Here is a 17,919-nt window from a genome sequence, read left to right on the forward strand (position 1 = left end):
AGGGCTAATTTGCGTACAGGGGGGTTCTGTTTACAGCATGTAAATTGCTGATAATAACTGCAGAACTATATTGGATTAACGTCAAAACCTAATACTGGAAGGGCAGCGATACACCATATGGTTAACAAAATGGTTGGTATTATTTGCCAAACACATTTTTTGCGGTCTGACCAGAGACAATAAAAAATAAAAATGAAAACTGATCAATTACTCTACAGCTAAAGACTAATTTCAACTGAGCCTCAGATTGTGGGCAGTGTTGTCTATAATGCTGTAAGTCCCAATGCAAAATATCCCTGTGTTGAGTCTCTGCCATTTTTTATAAAACCTTTAGATTTCCAGCAGTTATTGAACTACAACTAAAAAAAAGATAACTTTGATTGTGTTTAAATGTTGTGCTGTGTCTCCATTATACCCACATTGTCTCTCCTAAATAGCAATATTTTAGCACATTGCTGCCACAGCACCTTGTCAACAATAAGAGTGGTAATGAGATGTAGTGACATTTGAATGTGTTGGTAAAAGTTGTAAATTGTCTCCATCTTCTTCAACAACAATTAAAAAGAAAACAAAAATAAAAAACTTTGAACTTTTTTTAAAAAAAAACTGCCCTAACAATCATACATGATGATAGCTTTGAAAGGGTTAATGCAATGCACATAAGCTGTAAAATTGGTTGTTTGCAATGGCCAGAAACATATTCAATGAACATTCAGATTGACTTAAGATGTTCTCAATGCCCCACTGAGCACAGTCTCATGTTTAAATATTTCTGAGCTCATTAAAGGTTCAGCACTTGCACACTCATGACCTCTGATTTTCTCAATGCTCTGTAGGTTCATATGGCATCACAGATAGGGCAGCAAGATGAAAGAGAAGTGCCAACTTTATAAACACAAAATATGAATGAAGGGAATTGGCTATGTGTACTGTCTGGTCACCGTTTTGGCTCTGCTATGGCAAATATAGAGCTTTCTTGGCCCCAAAGCAAATCTTTCAAGCAGCTCCTAATGAGATCTGTTTTGCAGCCATATATTGAAACTGTCAATGGACCAGGTGTCTTCTATATTTATATGCCCTGTCCCCAGTGAATGACATTTTTATTGTATATTCTAAGCACCCCGGCACTTGCCTATTTCTGTATCCTGTGTGCACCTTTTTTTTTGGACTATAGATTTATGTGGGAGATATTGTAAGCTTTTGCAAGTAGAGCTCTCTTATTCTATTCTTACTCTGTAAACCCGTGTTCGTTAAATTGTTGTAAAATCCATGTTGGTTATAAATTAATGCAAAGTGCTGCATAAATTGCTGGCGCTATATAAATAAAATGATGATGATGATGATGAGGTATGGTTCCCCCATGCTACTCTACAGAAGCCAGAGTAATGCAAAAATCTTCCATTGAGCTCATCAATGTGTTAGTAACTATACATTCTGCAGAATTCTGCTTTACAGAGAATGTAACAGTGTTGGCTCCTTGTAGCTAAATTAGAAGCGAGAACAGATGTTGGGTGCAACAGGTGTTACAGTGCCATGTGTAATTGGTGCAGTTAGCACCCATCTATCACAGTGTGACTTTGATTATCATGTTAGCTGCATTGTGCTAAAGGTACCGTTCTGTCAGAAAGCATCTGCATGGAACTTTTGAATAAAACTGTGTTTTATTTTAATACAGTTCATCCAGTCTACTATATCTAGCAGAATTTTTATCTCTGCATCTACATCAAGGTTAATTAGAAACATTTTCTTTTTATTCTGTAGAATAGCAATTATCTCATCATAAAATATAACAAGTTCTCCCTTCTTATTAAACAACAAAATATTCATACCTATTCCAAAAGAAAAAAGACACAAAAACCCTGCAGATATAAATGTAATTAAAGGAAAACTATACCCCCAAACAATGTAGGTCTCTATAAAAATATATTGCATACATACAGCTTATATGTAAAACTACATCTAAATAAATCATTTTCATAAAACTATACTTTTTTTGTAGTATGTGCCTTTGGGTAATCCCAAATAGAAAACTGAAATTTTTTTTAAGTACTAAGGGCCATCACACAGTGCACACAAACAAACCAAGGGTACACATACAGTTAGGTCACATCAGCCAAATAATGGACAAAGAGCTGCTTTATTTCCTGTCAGATGATCTCTGAGGGAGCACACAGACCAACACAACACAACAGTGTTGGGGAAAGATGTAAAAAGGCAATATGTACTGAAATTCCAGTTTTGGAAGATTCTTTAAAAGGACACATAATATTATAAACTATCTGTTCATTAAGTATTCATTCTGGGGGTATGGTTTTCTTTAAGCACATTTTAATAAAATGCATATATGCCCTGTGTCACAGAAAGGTTGGTGTAGCTGGCATATTGGAAGATAGCTGTAGGAATGTGTATTGCATTAATGAGTACAGTTCTGTGCCCTATTTAGTGGGTAGCAACGAGTCTTAAGAAGTCTCTCTAGCTCCAGTTTTTTAGTCAGTGTTAATTAAGTCAGTTTGACCAGTAGCCGCAGGTACTGCACCTTCATTATTTTCAAGTACAGATATAGAATATAGAGTTCACGTAGACTCAAATGACCATGTCATAGAGAGGATGCAATCTGAAGTGGAATCATTAGCTTGCTGTACAATCATAATATACGTTATAATGTATAGAGATGTAGCGAACCTCACAAAAAAAGTTTGCAAACCCGTTTGCGAACTTCCGCCAAAAAGTGTGAACGTTCGCGAACTTTGCGAACCCCATAGACTTCAATGGGAAGGCGAACTTTAAAACCTAGAAAAGCCGTTTCTGGCCAGAAAACTGATTTTAAAGTTGTTTAAAGGGTGCCACGACCTGGACAGTGGCATGCCGGAGGGGGATCAAGGGCAAAAATTTATCTGAAAAATACGTTGTTGACACAGCATTGCGTTTTGTGCTGTAAGGCTGATGCCACACGTGGCGTTTTTCCGCTGAGTTTTTTCTAATTCTCTCGGCGGCTGAAAAACACCCGATATCATCATCCATAGAAATAGCTTGAAAAGACTCAAAGCAAACCACACAATGCGGAAATACGCTAGAAAACGCCTTAGCACGGATTTTTCAAGCGTAGGCCGAAATACGCCAGTATTTGAAAAGCAAGCTATTCCTATGTATACGCAAAGGCATCAGCCTAAGGCGAATCCAAAATTGCGAACACCGCTAAAAGTTTGCGAACTTGCGAACACCCAATGTTCGCGCGAATGAGTTCGCCGGCGAACAGTTCACTACATCTCTAATAATGTATCTCCTGCTGTATATCAGAGAGATATTTGAAGTCCCAGAGTATTCCCTACATAGTTGAAGGCCTTGTTTCCATATGGGTTTTGGACCAACTAGATACCACAGCCCAACGTTCGTGTCTTCTGATGTGCTTACTGTACTTATTCCTATGCAGTAGGAAACTACACTGGAATATTTTATGAAACAGCATCCCCAAACAGCAAGATACGTGGGGCAGACTGTAAGTAAAGTTTTCCGCTCATTTCTAAGTGTGCATGCAGAGCCCAGACCATTGCATTAAACCATTTGATCTCACTCTCCCTGAGGCAGGGTCTTCACTTTCCTCAATGTTATGATTTACCGCCTGCTTTTATTCCCATCATTTGTCACTGAATTATTGTAATCTTGTAAAGGAACAGGAGGCAGTACCTGTGGAAAAGCTTCATGGCAGTTGTTCATAAATTGGATTTATTAATCTGCATTTTTTTGCAGGAACCATGAAGTATGTTTGCTGCATACTGCATGTTACTTTAGCAGAAATGTGCAAAGCTTAGGAAATGTTTCCTAGAAGATTCCCCTTTTAACTTCTGAAAAAGAATAATAAAATAACATATATGTATGTAATATATACATTTACCCTTTCGGCTAACATATTTTAGAATATAGGTTCATTTTCTTCTAACTTCCAGAAACCCATAAAAGCACCAATAAATCAAATGCCATTGACGAAATGGGCATATTCTTTATTGTTTTACCAGAATAATATATAGCACCATTAGGGAAAGAAATACATGGTTCAGAAATTATATAAAATGTCCAAATCCATTTATTAAGCCTTAAATAAACAGTGAAGTACTTAAGCAAAGCTTATTGTATGCAAAGACCATCTCTGAGCTTATTTAAAATGATTATACATAGTTTCCAATATCTATAAATAATTTCCAGGTACAATTTGCTGCTGGATTAACATGTCATACAAGCCTTGCCCACTGCACTGTATGCTTAGAACAGCGCAGTATGACAGAACAGAGCAATGGAGGCTGATTAATTGGTTTCATTATAGAACTCATTATCTGTAGACCTTAGCATAACAGTTACAATCTATGATGACCACTAGAGGTACACTTGCACTGACATTCCCCTGCCCAGATAAATAAAATGGCATCCCTAAAAACAGTTACAGACTAGGGGAGGCAGGGCCTTTCAGGAGCAAAGGGCCCACCACTCCAGCCTCACCCTGACCTCCCTAGATAAGGGTCCACTGCTCCCTAGGAGAACCGGTGCCAGTGCAGTGTATTTCGGCCCCCTAGCACTCCACCCATGCACCACGCAGTCTGATGGTGTGATCGGGCCGATGGGGCCCAAAAAGACCAAGGCTCATCAGGTTTTCCAGGTGTGCCAGTGGGCCAGTTCAAGCCTGCCTAAAAAGGAAAATAAAGCAGGAAGGAACATTTTGTGTGTTCAGCTAAACAATTTTCTTATTTATTTCCTTCTATTTAAGGATAAACCCTATCATATTTAATATGAAACAGGCAAAGATGAAACATACAAAGGATATTTCTTTTTTTCTGTTTTTGTTTTGCAGAGATGGCCACGTTTACACCAATATATGAAGGATAATGCACTTAACTCAACTACAACCCAAATGTCTTGGGACTTTTATGTGATGCAGAGCTACAACCTTTTTGTGCTAGGATGCATTGAATTAAAGGGGACACTAAACCATTCAGTAAATCTGTCCTACTGCACTCCCTAGTTCTCCATTGAGAATGCTTATTAACAACATAATGTCAAGTATCTGGCTGTTATCTTGCATACAGTGATTATTATGTATGTATGTATGTATACATGGATGTAATTTTCACTCTGGCGTCAGACATGGGGATAAAGGACAGACTTGTTTAGTGTTATGAAAACTATGCCTAAAGATTGGGCCACATACTGTATACACAGATCATGGTGATGAGGGCCTTTAGAGCAGGGAAAAAGTTTTATTAAGCAACTTTAAGAATACAACCCTGATGTTGTTCAACTACAACTCTCGGTATGTTTTACCCTTGATAATATATTAAAGTATGTTGGTATTTTACTCCAGCAAAAACTGAGTAACGAGTGGTTGGGTGGTCCACTACAGTAGGGTTTAGTGTCCCTTTAAAATAATGACTTCTCTTTAAGTGGGGGAATTAGTCTTCTCTGCACCTGTTGCAACCTTGACCTTATTTACAAAACACTATACTATTTACAAAAGACTATAATCATGAATAAATGTAATAACTGAAAGTATTTCAATGTATCCATCCTCAAATAATGGCACAATAATAAAGCAACTAAATGCTGATAATTAACACTAAGCAGCTTGTAATAATGCTGTGGATTTATACAGGAATAATGAACATGAAGAATGGAACAATGATGCTAGAGGTCTATACAATGATAATGGGTATGATGTTTTGTATAATTATCTCTACACTAGGCATAAAAATCTGTTGTCATAAAATAACTATTGCGAAGTGAACCCCTTTGCGGCCTGTTCATTATGGGACAGGCAATACTTTAGATTTTCTAAAATTAAGGGATTAAAAATGGCAATTGAAGTATGCAACTCATTATCTTCAAATGTCTATAGGTTGGTGCTCATCACAATAATAGCTAATAATGCTCTCCAAATTGAAGGTTGATACCATAATTATTAAACATTCGTATGTACATATTTATTTATTTGAAATCAGCAGGTAACACAGAGATCAAAAGTGAAAGAATGAATCCAAATGAGTGAAGACGCACACACACAGCATGTTCAGTTAGAGAAAGTAAACTCAGTTAGGTAAAGTTAACTGGAAACAAAAATCCCACCTATTTTAATGTGTGCATAGCTGCATCATAGGGAAAGTAGCCAAAGCTCAATGTGAAAGTTTCATGAAAAAAACTAAGCTGCTTTTCTTCCATTGATTGCAATACTCAAATTTTCAAGTCAGTGGAAACCATATTTCTCTAACTAGTCCCACCATAAATGTAATCTACAAACAACACCATGTTTCAATGTCTTAAAGGGACATTAAACACTTTCGTACTGCACTGCTCAACCAGTTGGTGCTGAACTATAACTTTTCCCCAGCTCTCAAGGGCCTGTGGCCAGGGGTGTGCTGCCATAAGGCAAGGTGAAAATCTTGTCTCACAAGGTAGTGCCCCTCAAGTTACCAGGGGTGGCAAATTGAATTTCAGCTCTTCTAGTGCAGAGAGCACAATTGCACTTTCTACATTAGTGATGAGGCCACGTGGACCCAGCAGCGATTTTGGGGCTGCTGCCACCTTAGGCCTCCCCTGACACATTTCACTTACACATGTTTAGGGGAGGATGCCGGTTGCCCCTGAGGGGGGGTTGGGGGGCCTGGCCGGTCGGACACCTTGGGGGTACGGAGCCCCTGGGGTGGCAGCCCTGGTGGGCCCTGCACCCCCCAGTCTGAACCTGCACCGAAGAGATGGCTCAGGGCAGCTAATGGGCTAGACTCGCCCCTGCCCGAAGCTGTATTAAAATACAATATAATCCTGTAATGAGACTCCAACCTGATCTGTGTAGATCTGTTTCAATATTCTTTTTTCCTGTAAACTGAGTTGGATTGGGCAATATTGCTTTAAAGGGACAATAAACAACACTTATTATGGCACAATGCAATATATGCACAGTCAAGCATATTATCGCACTGCTACCTCCCCTTACAATTCAGCTGCGTTAACCCAGACTAACCTCAGAAAATGTCACCTTTCTCTACAAAGCAGAAGCAAACATGAGACATTGCCTGAAAATGAAACTTTGCTGCTTGAAGACTGTATCTGCAATGTGAATTCAGCCACTTGTCAGTCATATTCAACCTTCTGCAAAATGCTAAACTAGGTGAGCTTCTCATACACTATTCATATTGATTCCAGAAGAAAAGTAAACACATTTAGCAGTAACTTGACCAGGAAAGAAAGATCTCTTCATGACCTGACTCACCTGCAATTTTATCTCTTCCCTGGATCAATGTTTTGCATCTGTTTAGCATGATCCTCATAGCCCAGCATATGTCCATGTAATGGGAAGGATCTTCGCTAAAACTGACTCTTTTGTGTGCCCCCTGCTCTCTCCAAGTAAGCTTTTAAAGGAGATATAAATACTGTTTGTTCAGGCAAACTTTACCCAGGTTTATCTTGACTATAAATCACAGCGTACACCAATATTTTATGTTTTATGGTGATGCATTTCATATACCTTTAAATTCAGAAACCTTAATTTTTCAACCGAGTTAAAAAGTTATTGTATTATAAATATTAGAGCTAGCAGGAATTTCATCAGACTTCCAGCTATCCCAACAAAATCATTTTAAAAAGATCACTTAGCGGAAATGGTAAAATTATAACATTGAAAATTCCCAGATGCAATTCCCCATAATGCCTGCTGCGAAGTCAGCATTCTAAAGGCCTAAATATCCCTCAGCGCCTTCCTAAAAGTAATCGATAACATCTTGCCTGTTTGGCAATTGCATCGTTTTTAAGTTAACTCCTTGTTAAAGAGTATTGGGCATGCAGACTGAAATATAGTGCATTTAAACTAAAAGGAGGATTATTTTAGACTGATTTAGTGTATCTATTTCCATTCTCATCCAATCACAATGTTTAGGGGTATATTTATCATGCTGTGTAAAAAGTGGAGTGAAGCATTACTGGTGATGTTGCCCAGGGCAACCAATCAGCAACAAGATTTCAACAGTTAGAAAACCAAAGCAAAGCATCTGATTGGCTGCTATGAGCAACATTACGGAAATGTTTTACTCCACTTTTTACACAGCATGATAAATATACCTCTAGAAAACCTCAAAAAAACCTCCTCCCCCCCAAGTTACATATTTTGCTGTTAGCAGAATTGCAGCCTCTGGTTGAGTAGTACAGTACAGTATAGTAGGGTTTAGTGTTCCTTAAGTTTTTAGGCAGTTCTCTTTCGTTAACTGTTTTGCATTTGTAATTAAATTTTTTATTAACTTTCTTTGGGAAGTAGGGGGGCCAGTGTGACAGCTTTCCTGGTGCATCTGTATGGTTACAGGACTTCAGCTCCCATCATGCTTTAAACCTTGATAAGACACTTGAGAATGCTGAGCACTATTGTCCAACAACATTTAAGTTAAAGGTTTCAGTTCTATCCAACACTACAGTGTCTGTGCAGCTCAGCATGAAAGGAAAGGGGCATTTACTGGCATAAACAAGGATGCCATTCTCCACTACAGGTTCCCAGAGTATAACCTCAGTTTGTGGGTGATCTTAATGGATTCCATGATGATTTACTCATTTGAGTGGGCAGTATGTTAGAACACATAATAATGCATACATATATACTACAAAATGAAATGGAAGTAAACCTTGCATGCATATAAACAGAATATATTTTGCCATTAATACTATTCTGTGACTATTTGTCTAAGACTGTCTGCCACCACTGTGGGGTACATCAACTAATTGCTTTTACCCACCAGGCTGTCACCATTTCCCAATTAGCCAGGCAAATGCCTTTCAAACAGCATTTATGATAATGATTTGTCCTCTGCTGTTTCTCAGCAGAACTGTATTTTCATTCCAAGCAGAGTGCAGCATCACAAAAGATATTGGCTGAGAAAGGAATATACTTCCCTACACATCTATTTAGCGAAAACTTTGTCTCTTTGAGTTCTGCCTTTCCTTCCAACATGGGGTGAGTGAGCATTTTTATATTCCCAAGCATAATATTATCAGCCGACAAAAATGTTAAAAAAGCATGTTGATTTTTGGCATGATTTGTGTTCTAAGCCATTATCGCTTTAAAGAACAACTGGCCACATTAATCCACTGCCTTGTGAAGAATTCAAACCGTGCTCTTTCTCCTGTTCGCAGCAGCTACATAGAAATGCAAGATGAAGCAAGCGTTATAGATACAACCATCTGATAAGGCTGAAAATGTTTAAAGATAACTGCCACCCAGTGGCCAGAAACCACAGAGACAGTATGGCCTCTACTGTTATGAATGTTGCAGCAATGGAAATAATGCCTTTCATAATAAAGCAGTCATAGAGCATTTTCCTTTGCTGAAAAATTACACTAAATGGGATGAAGAATCGGGAAGCAAAAGTAATGCTAATGGTGAATGTGTTTGTCTGAAGCATGAAGCTCTGTTCCATCTATCTATCTATCTATAATCTATCTATCTATCTATCTATCTAACTATCTATCATAATTTTTCTATACGTGTATATATACTGTATATATGTTATTGGTGTGTTTACACTGTGCTTGTGAATAACATTGATCTGGTGTAGGCAAGGGTGCTCATGAGGTATAGACTAGTTAAAAAAGGAAGGTTAGAAGGGGCAACTATTTGCCCCTAGTAAAGTGCCATCTACGGCATGGTGGGGATGGTGGTGACATCACTTGGGGGTGACAGACAGAGACAGTTCTTATAAGCTATAATATAAGCTATTACATATTAACCAGCAAATATACTGCACACCTGCCTAGCTGGTGATATACTGGCTAGGCTGGTGGAATATTAGCTGGGTGGCAACCTTACTGTGTTGTATGGCAGAAACAGTGATGCATGGAAGATGGTAAAAAAAATTCCAAGACTGAATTAAATAGTAACTCCCTGTGGCTGCCATAGAGTAAAGGATGTTTTTATGTACACACAGGACTTTATAAATGTATGTGTTTATATCTTTATTTATTTAGCCCCACCTAAGTTTCTTATAAGTAAAATTGAAGGGGCAATGAAAGTAAAGAAAAATAATAAATCAATATATAGACAGTTACATGCAAGATTAATTGCCATGTGTTTAGATACACAGGAGGTCCCTGTCCTATGGAGTTTCCATTCAAGTCTCACAGGAAGCTAATGGAAACCTCCTGGGATGTTGAAATGCTGACACCACCATAAATGTTGACTCTTTCATATCTTTCCATATGTGCATGTGTTTTTCATCTGTTATAAAAGGGATATTGTATATTATGTTTGTCTACAGTGTCCCTAAGCAGTCTTGCAAATATGCCAACGGTAGATTTTCATCTTTGCAGGAATATATGTACTATAGCAGAGATACAACATATATATGTGTACATAATAAATAAATAATTATAATCATATAAGAGTCATTTTTGATACTCTTAAGGAGTTAATTTTTCAGAAAGGCGTAATCCATAAAGCTCTGAAATACAGAAATATAATTTTCTCTTGAATCCTGGAGCCCAGTTTGGGCAAGATTGTGGTGTTTGTCCAATACTCTATATATACAGTTTTGGGATCTGTTATCTGGAAACCCATTATCCAGAAAGTTCCGAACTATGGGAAGGCCACCTCCCATAGACTCCATTATAAGAAAATAATTCTAATTTATAAAAATGATTTCCTTTTTTTCTGTAATAGTAAAACAGTACCGTGTACTTGATTCCAACTAGGATATAATTAATCCTTATTGGAGGCAAAATCCTTTTGGGTTTAAATGATGTCTAAATGATTTTTTAGGAAACTTAAGGTATGGAGATCCACATTACGGAAAGATCCATTATCCAGAAAGACTTGGGTCCCGAGCATTCTGTATAGCAGGTCCCATACCTGTATATATATATATGTGACAAAGTTTTGTAGAAAGCCGGCACTCACAAGTTGAGAAAAGAGAGCCTGGGTGCAGAATTGAAAATAACAGCAGGTAAAGAAAATGCCGCACTCACAGGACTAAATTACAAAATAACAAGTCTTTTTTTTACTTTACTTTATATTTCGTTTGACTCACTATGTATATAAATGTGAGTGCTCACTGTTTTTTGTTTTCTGTAGTTTTCATTTATTTTTATATATGTACACATTTGGAGGTGCTTACCAGGTCCAGGTGCAGAGTGATGTCACCAGCCGTTTTTTGGCGCCAGTTTGGGTTTATCAGTAGGTTTCTGTATGTGCTTATCCACTTTGATAAAGGCTGTGGACACAGCCGAAATGTCAGATGAAAGTTTAAAATTAAAGACTTTTTATTTTATTCTACTAATTTAGGATAGGCCTTGTCATTTAAAGTACACAGATAAGCCCAAATAACCCTCAGCAGCCTAATAGATAGTGTCTGTCTATGGCATCTTACTGCAGCCCCTCTGGCATTCACCAGAATTCACAGATTGTTCAGGGCTGCTGGTCTGTATGTAAAGATCTGCTTGTTTGGCAAGATCGCCAATAAGGCGTGGTCTGTCGGCAGCTTTTATCAACGTGTGTATGACTATCTTAAGACATTTTAATTGATGCCACTAAGTGAATTTTTATGTTTTAGGGGAGAATTATCCATACAGTATGTGTCAAAAGTTATCCTTAAGTAAAACCTTCATCATAGAAAAGAACAAACCATTTTACAAGACGGGCTTGATTTAACAGCTACTTAGGTTAAACCTACATGAGCAGCCAGATGAAACTGTTACAACATGCAACTTGGCAAAACTGAAGGGTTTCAGGGCCTGAGCAGAGCAGAAGAGCTACTGCAAATAAAAAGTAGATATTGTAATGTGCTCAAACACAACTCCTTGCTCTGCTAGGCAGGATTTAACACATTTCCAAATATAAATGATTTTGGCTCATCAGGAGTACAAGGAATCCTAAAGCCTGTAAGCCATCTTGAGGAGATTCACGGCCACTTAAACTGACAGAATTCTCTAAATCCAGATGTTTAATTGCATAGGCATGAGATTTCGTTACCTTCTGATAAAACCAACACCTTTTCAGTGAGCACCAATGCAAGACATTCTAGAATAAGATACGAAAAAAGTGAGCACAGTAGATTAGTTCTTTCAATAAAAACCCAACACAATAAACATATTGCAAGTCCTCCAGCAGCCTGATAGTTGCAAAAAGATATCTAATGGAATGCTGCCACGCTCTCTTTACACTTGACTTTCTATTCTTTGTTGTAAAAAAGTGAGGGCGGGGGAAGGCACATAGGTGCCTGTACGGAGAGGCCAATATCATGGCCTCCTGGCGCTGTGCTTGTTCCATCCAGTTTTCACCGACTATTTAGGTCGGAAGCGCTCCTAGAACAAGCCCTAACAGCTTTGCTTTTGCACCCCTCATCCCCCCCCAGGTCAAGAATGAACCCTTGTGTCATTGTTGGTGCAGGCATTAAACATTTTTATGCTAGTGCCAAACTTACACAACAGTTTATCCATCCTTCTAATGCTTGATTACAGTATAATATTAAAGGAGAACTATCGTAAGAATTAAAATTTATTATAATGTTGATCTCACTGAAATAAGAAACTTTCTAAATGTAATCAATTAAAAATTCTCTGCTCTGTTTGCACTCTTTGCCTTGAAAATGTATGGGCGTTTACTCATTCAAAATAACCTGCTCTGATGGAAATTGTGCTTCTCTACATGCAGGATTTGTGCCGTAACTTTGTTAGATTTTATTTGTGCTTGAGTTATTTGAGTTTGCTCTAATACATCTGCTGGAAGGGAACTCTCCTTAAAGATGTATTAGACCTGAAATCTGACCGGTTTCTGCATGAAGAGAGACAGACACTGAGGAAGATAGTGACTTTTTTTTAGAATTTTAGAAAAGGTACCGATTTTTAATGTTTCCCAAAAATTGCATGGTAATCTCATATTGTGACATTGTAGAGAGATAACTGATATAACCCTAACATAGCCCTGGTAAATGTTATTCTTATATGAATAAGCCTGAATTGCCTATTGTGAAGAGCTAGGGTGTGCAGAGAGTTTTGGGGAAGGTGTATGTCTTCCCTCAGAATCCATATGGTGAAGTCTGTAGTTAAGCAACATTTAGGTGTAGCAAACCATTTGTGAAATGGTTATTTTCTTTTTAACCTGGCGGAGAGAATGGCCTGCATTTGAAATAAGCTGCTCCTTTACAATGGATTTGCAGTGAAATTGTTAAATGCCAATATATTTGGATGCGCCATGCTCCTATCACTTCGGTCCCAAAGCATCTGCACATCACTTCTCCACTTGAGTGACGGCATTTTTTTTTTATGCTTATTAAATATAAACAAACAGCCACTGATTCAGACTGCCGCTTGCACTATTTGGTGTGAGGCCCGTCTGGTACTAGGAAATAGTAATCCTGTTCATTTGGTATTCAGAGACAGATGCTGCTCTGTACCTGCTTTGGCCCCAAGCTTCTGTTGGGTGATGGGAAAGAAAAAAACTTAATTCTGTTACAGCTCAGTATCCAGCTGATTAAATATAGATGCTCCACTCTACCTTCTGTATCTGCCTCACGGTCTATTTATTATAGCTTCCACCTGTCTGCTTTTTTAACGGACATTTCCGTTTCTTGGTGTTCTGCTTGGTTTTTTTTAGATAAAGCCAAGTCTTACTTTCCTGTGGTCAGGCCCCTAATAAACATTTTGCAAAAGTGCTGCATGGATGATCACTAAGGGGTGTGTGCTTGAGCCCCTTAGGGGTCTTGCACTTCTGCCCAGGGGAAGAGTAAATGACCCATAATGATACTGGATATCAGATTGAACCTTATCTATCTATCTATCTATCTATCTATTATCCATTGTGGGAATTTACTCAATTGGCAGTAGTTGCAATAGGGAGGATGCAGCATCACCCAGTGTAGATTTAATGCTTCATTGTTTTATTCATAGCAAGGTTTTCCACAACATTGGGCACTTTTCAATTTACACAACATAAGCAAATAAATAAAGTTCATTCTTATCACACCAGAACAGACTGGTCTGCTGGTAGACTGTTTACCCAAACAACCAGTGCCTCAGTCACATTTAAGGCTAATATCTAATTTCCTAACTCTGACCCACTAGTAACAATGCTACTCAAGGAAACCCGAACCAAAGCCAACATCATGGGGTTACTTGTGTGTCTGAGTACCTTTCACTTTCTCTGGGATTCCGCACATTCAGGGTTTGCCACAAGATCACCAGCCTCATTATATGTCTTCTTGTAGATTGAGCTGCTCTTATTTGCAACCCTGTTTATCATACTACTAGGGAACCCCCCCCCACACAAAGCAGTATGTTGGCCTAAGATGCTGAATATGCAGATTACACAAAACTAGAACCCTGTTGTCTTTTTATAAATGAGTCCCATAATCTGTTAATGTGAACATAGCTGTTCTCTATGTGCTGCTGTTGAAGCTACAGTTGCCTTCATGCTTTTGGTTAGTAATTTGCAAAATGATACCTGCCAGGGATGATATACAGAACTGATGTTAATTTGATGACCTTTATTGATCACAGTCCCTTCTTAATGTTCTCCTATTGAGTTTTATCCCTACATTTATTTTCTAATCTGAAAGTACTCCCCAAACCACCTTCTATGCTCTATGCATACATTCTCATCATTCAATCTTAAAGGCTTCCCAAGGGACTACATCTTATCTGTGGAATTTGCAATAAAATAAACACAAACATATCTAAATTTCTAACACGTGGGTTTCCTGGTTAATGCCATTTTTATGGTACAGTCAGCAAAAGGAATGTGAAATGTAGGAAAAACATGGTTCTCTGTTACCACAGCAACAAAGAACAAAACTGGAAATGCAAAAAGAAGCCTTTTTAGAAATGGCAATATAATTTTTCATTTTTAATTCAATTATTGTAGTAATGTCAGTTTGTCCTACAGGTTTTCCATCCCTCCCAAAGTAACCATGCAAGAAATACCATCATACGTTTAGGTCCTGACCTCTCTGCTTCTGTCGCTGCAGATCCTATATTGAAATAACAGCTGTAGAATTCTGTCAACAGGCGAATATGGTAATTAAACCAGCACTGAGGAAAAGATGGCTTGCAGCACAATTAATTCACTCAAAAATAATAACAATAATTCATTGTAATGTACACCAGATGTCTGATACACCTGCTCATTCTGCTAATACTGGATGATCATTTTGAACGGAGCTTCAGCTTACTGAAGCTACAATTATGCAGTCATGTTTGTCTAATAATAATAAAAATAATATTGGAACAGTAAAACACAAACTAATAATACGTAAATGGCATTCAGAGAACACTATGGGGCTCATTTACTAACAGTAGTGCACTGCTTGGTGCAAAAGCATGCTCAGAGCAGCATAATTCAAATAGTTGCATTTCTTTCTAAAATTGAGTAGCGTGGATCAATGAACACTGCACATGTTCAAGGTAACCCTATAATATATAACTCCCACTGACCTGGTATAACATAGAGAGCTCCCAAGTATGGTATAGAAATGCCCATCACAGGTGTGATTTGCATGCAGGCTACTAACCACTGTTTAATGACCAGACCTTTCTAAGTAACATTAGAAAACACATTTAAAGGGGTTATTCACCTTCAATGTCCAAATCATTTTAAACCACAAACAATGCTCTCAGCGTGTTAGAAAATGGGCACTGTAAAAATTACTTTTTATACCTATTAAATCAGTCCTTCTGTCTCTCTGATTCGTTTTCTGGAAGAATGGGAGTTGCCTGTTCTAATCCACACTGAGAACTTACAGCATCACATCGAGGCTTTGCCCTTACTTCAGGGGTGCACAGACTTTGTCACCCGGTGATCTACTCTTGCCACCTGGCCTACGTCATGAGATCAGCAACAGTTTTAATGCAACGTCTATCATTTGGCGCAATAAGCAAGAAAAAGTATCAATCGATTTTTAACAAATACACATAGCAATATATAAATGCAGTGCCAAATTCACATTTAATACCCACATAACATTATTCAAGTTTAATGTGAGAGGATTTTAGTAGTTTTTACTTCCCTTCTTAATGGCCCACTTTATAGTCTGCACACAAAAACATATATAAATTGGGAACAAATATATACAGCGGCCAGGTGGGGACAGTCCTTTATACTGGGATGAAACTACAAAGACGGATGGCTTGAGCAGTCGCACTCAAAAGCTCCAGTATGCTGTGCGGGATGTCATGCTACTGCATTCCACCTCGAGGTCTACCCGAAACTTTAAAATGATCTACTGGTAGACCGTGATCTAGCTTTTGGGCACCCCTGTCTTACTTTTTCGCATTGCACCAATTCATTGGTTGCTTGTGCACTCTAACCAGTTGCATAAATTAATGTTATTATGTTGCAGCACTATGTCACAGGCACAAGAAGCAATGTCAGACTGACAGGAGACACAGCCAGGAGTTAAGTCTGCTGCCAGTACAATGCATGACATCAGTGTCGGACTGACCCACCAGGAAGCCAGGAAATCTCTTGGGGAGCTTCTAACTATTTGCTAGAGTTGGACTGGTCCATCGGGATACCAGGAAAACTCCTGGTGGCTTGCTTCATGTTGATTCCCTAATCCTGTATGAGAACAAAGAGGAACAAAGAGACTGGGATAATAAAGAGATTAAATGAGCAAAGGAGGAATAATAGTTTAGAGAGTAGGCCCATCGTCCAAGGTTTTCTGGTGGGCCCCTGGCATCTCAGTCTTAAGGTCTCCATACACGGGCCAATTATAGCTGCCGATATTGGTCCCTTGGACCGATTCGGCAGCTTATCGGCCCATGTAGGGGCAGAACCGAGGGGCCTGGCTGACCGATATCTGGCCTGAAATTGGCCAGATATCGATCGGCCAGGTTAGAAAATGGATTTTCTAACCCCATTGCCCCATTGCCGCGTGCAGAATTCGATCGTTTGGCCCCAGGGCCAAACGATCAAATTCGCCTACATGCCTCCCCGATATCGCCACCCGTAGGTGGGGATATCGAGTGAAGATCCGCTCGCTTGGCGACATCGCCAAACGAGCGGATCTGCCCGTGTATGGCCAGCTTTACACTGCGTGACATTATATAAGGACATAAAAAAAACAACTGTAGTGACCACACCCCCTATTTACCACTCCCATTTTACCATATTTGGCAGGTTATTTAAAGTTTCTGTGGGTTTGTTTTATGTGTTATTACAGTTTTGATAAAAAGCCAAAATTTCCCTTTAAGCTGCAAGTCTCAATTCCCCCAAGAGACCTGTTTATCTTATTAATTACAATTGTATCTAAGTGCAGGTGTTGCCTGTTATCTTTTCTGGGCTCTCTGCCAAAAGACTACTTATTTAATTAAGTTTGAGAAACAGTGTATCTTTTTTAGCATTCAGTGCAGGAGACCAAATTGAAATGAGAGACTTTTTAGTAAGAATCTGAGTTGTTAAAATCGGGAGTGTCCCACAAAAATTGGGACAGTTGGGAGGTATAACTACAATATAAGGTATTTAGTTGCAAATAATCATTCAAGTTTGATTCATGCCAAAGATGCAGACAGGGTACAACTAATAAAAAACATACCTTCGTAACTAGAGCGGAATCCTTGCGCACTGACAGCGTAGTCTGAGACTAACCATAATGTCAGGAGACTGCCACTGCTTACAATAGGTGCTGGCAGATGGAAACCAGTTAACCTGGAAAAATGATCAATAAAACAAAATGGTTATAGAAGCACTGAAAAAAATATATCTAATTTTAAAATCAACACAAGGTACTAACAGCTGGACAGATTAAACTATAGACAGAGAGAGAGAGAGAGAGAGAGAGAGAGAGAAAGATTAGATAGATGATAGATGATAGATAGAGAGAGAGATAGAGAGATAGCTAGATAGATAGATAGATAGATAGATAGATAGATATAGAGAGATAGAGAGATAGATATATAGATGATAGATTTGCA

The 17,919-nt window shown here is 38.5% G+C and overlaps 1 protein-coding gene across 1 annotated transcript in view; it reads right to left on the reverse strand.

Annotated features, from left to right (window-relative positions):
* csmd2 (CUB and Sushi multiple domains 2) overlaps nucleotides 1-17,919 on the reverse strand; it is a 554,847-nt gene that overhangs the window by 400,891 nt on the left and 136,037 nt on the right. The window contains exon 3 of the mRNA XM_018091826.2: nucleotides 17,541-17,653. Coding sequence (XP_017947315.2) covers nucleotides 17,541-17,653 — 113 coding nt within the window. The remainder of the gene's footprint in view (nucleotides 1-17,540; nucleotides 17,654-17,919) is intronic.

The sequence above is a fragment of the Xenopus tropicalis genome, chromosome 2 (assembly GCF_000004195.4).
Source record: "Xenopus tropicalis strain Nigerian chromosome 2, UCB_Xtro_10.0, whole genome shotgun sequence".
Taxonomy (NCBI): Eukaryota; Metazoa; Chordata; class Amphibia; order Anura; family Pipidae; genus Xenopus; species Xenopus tropicalis.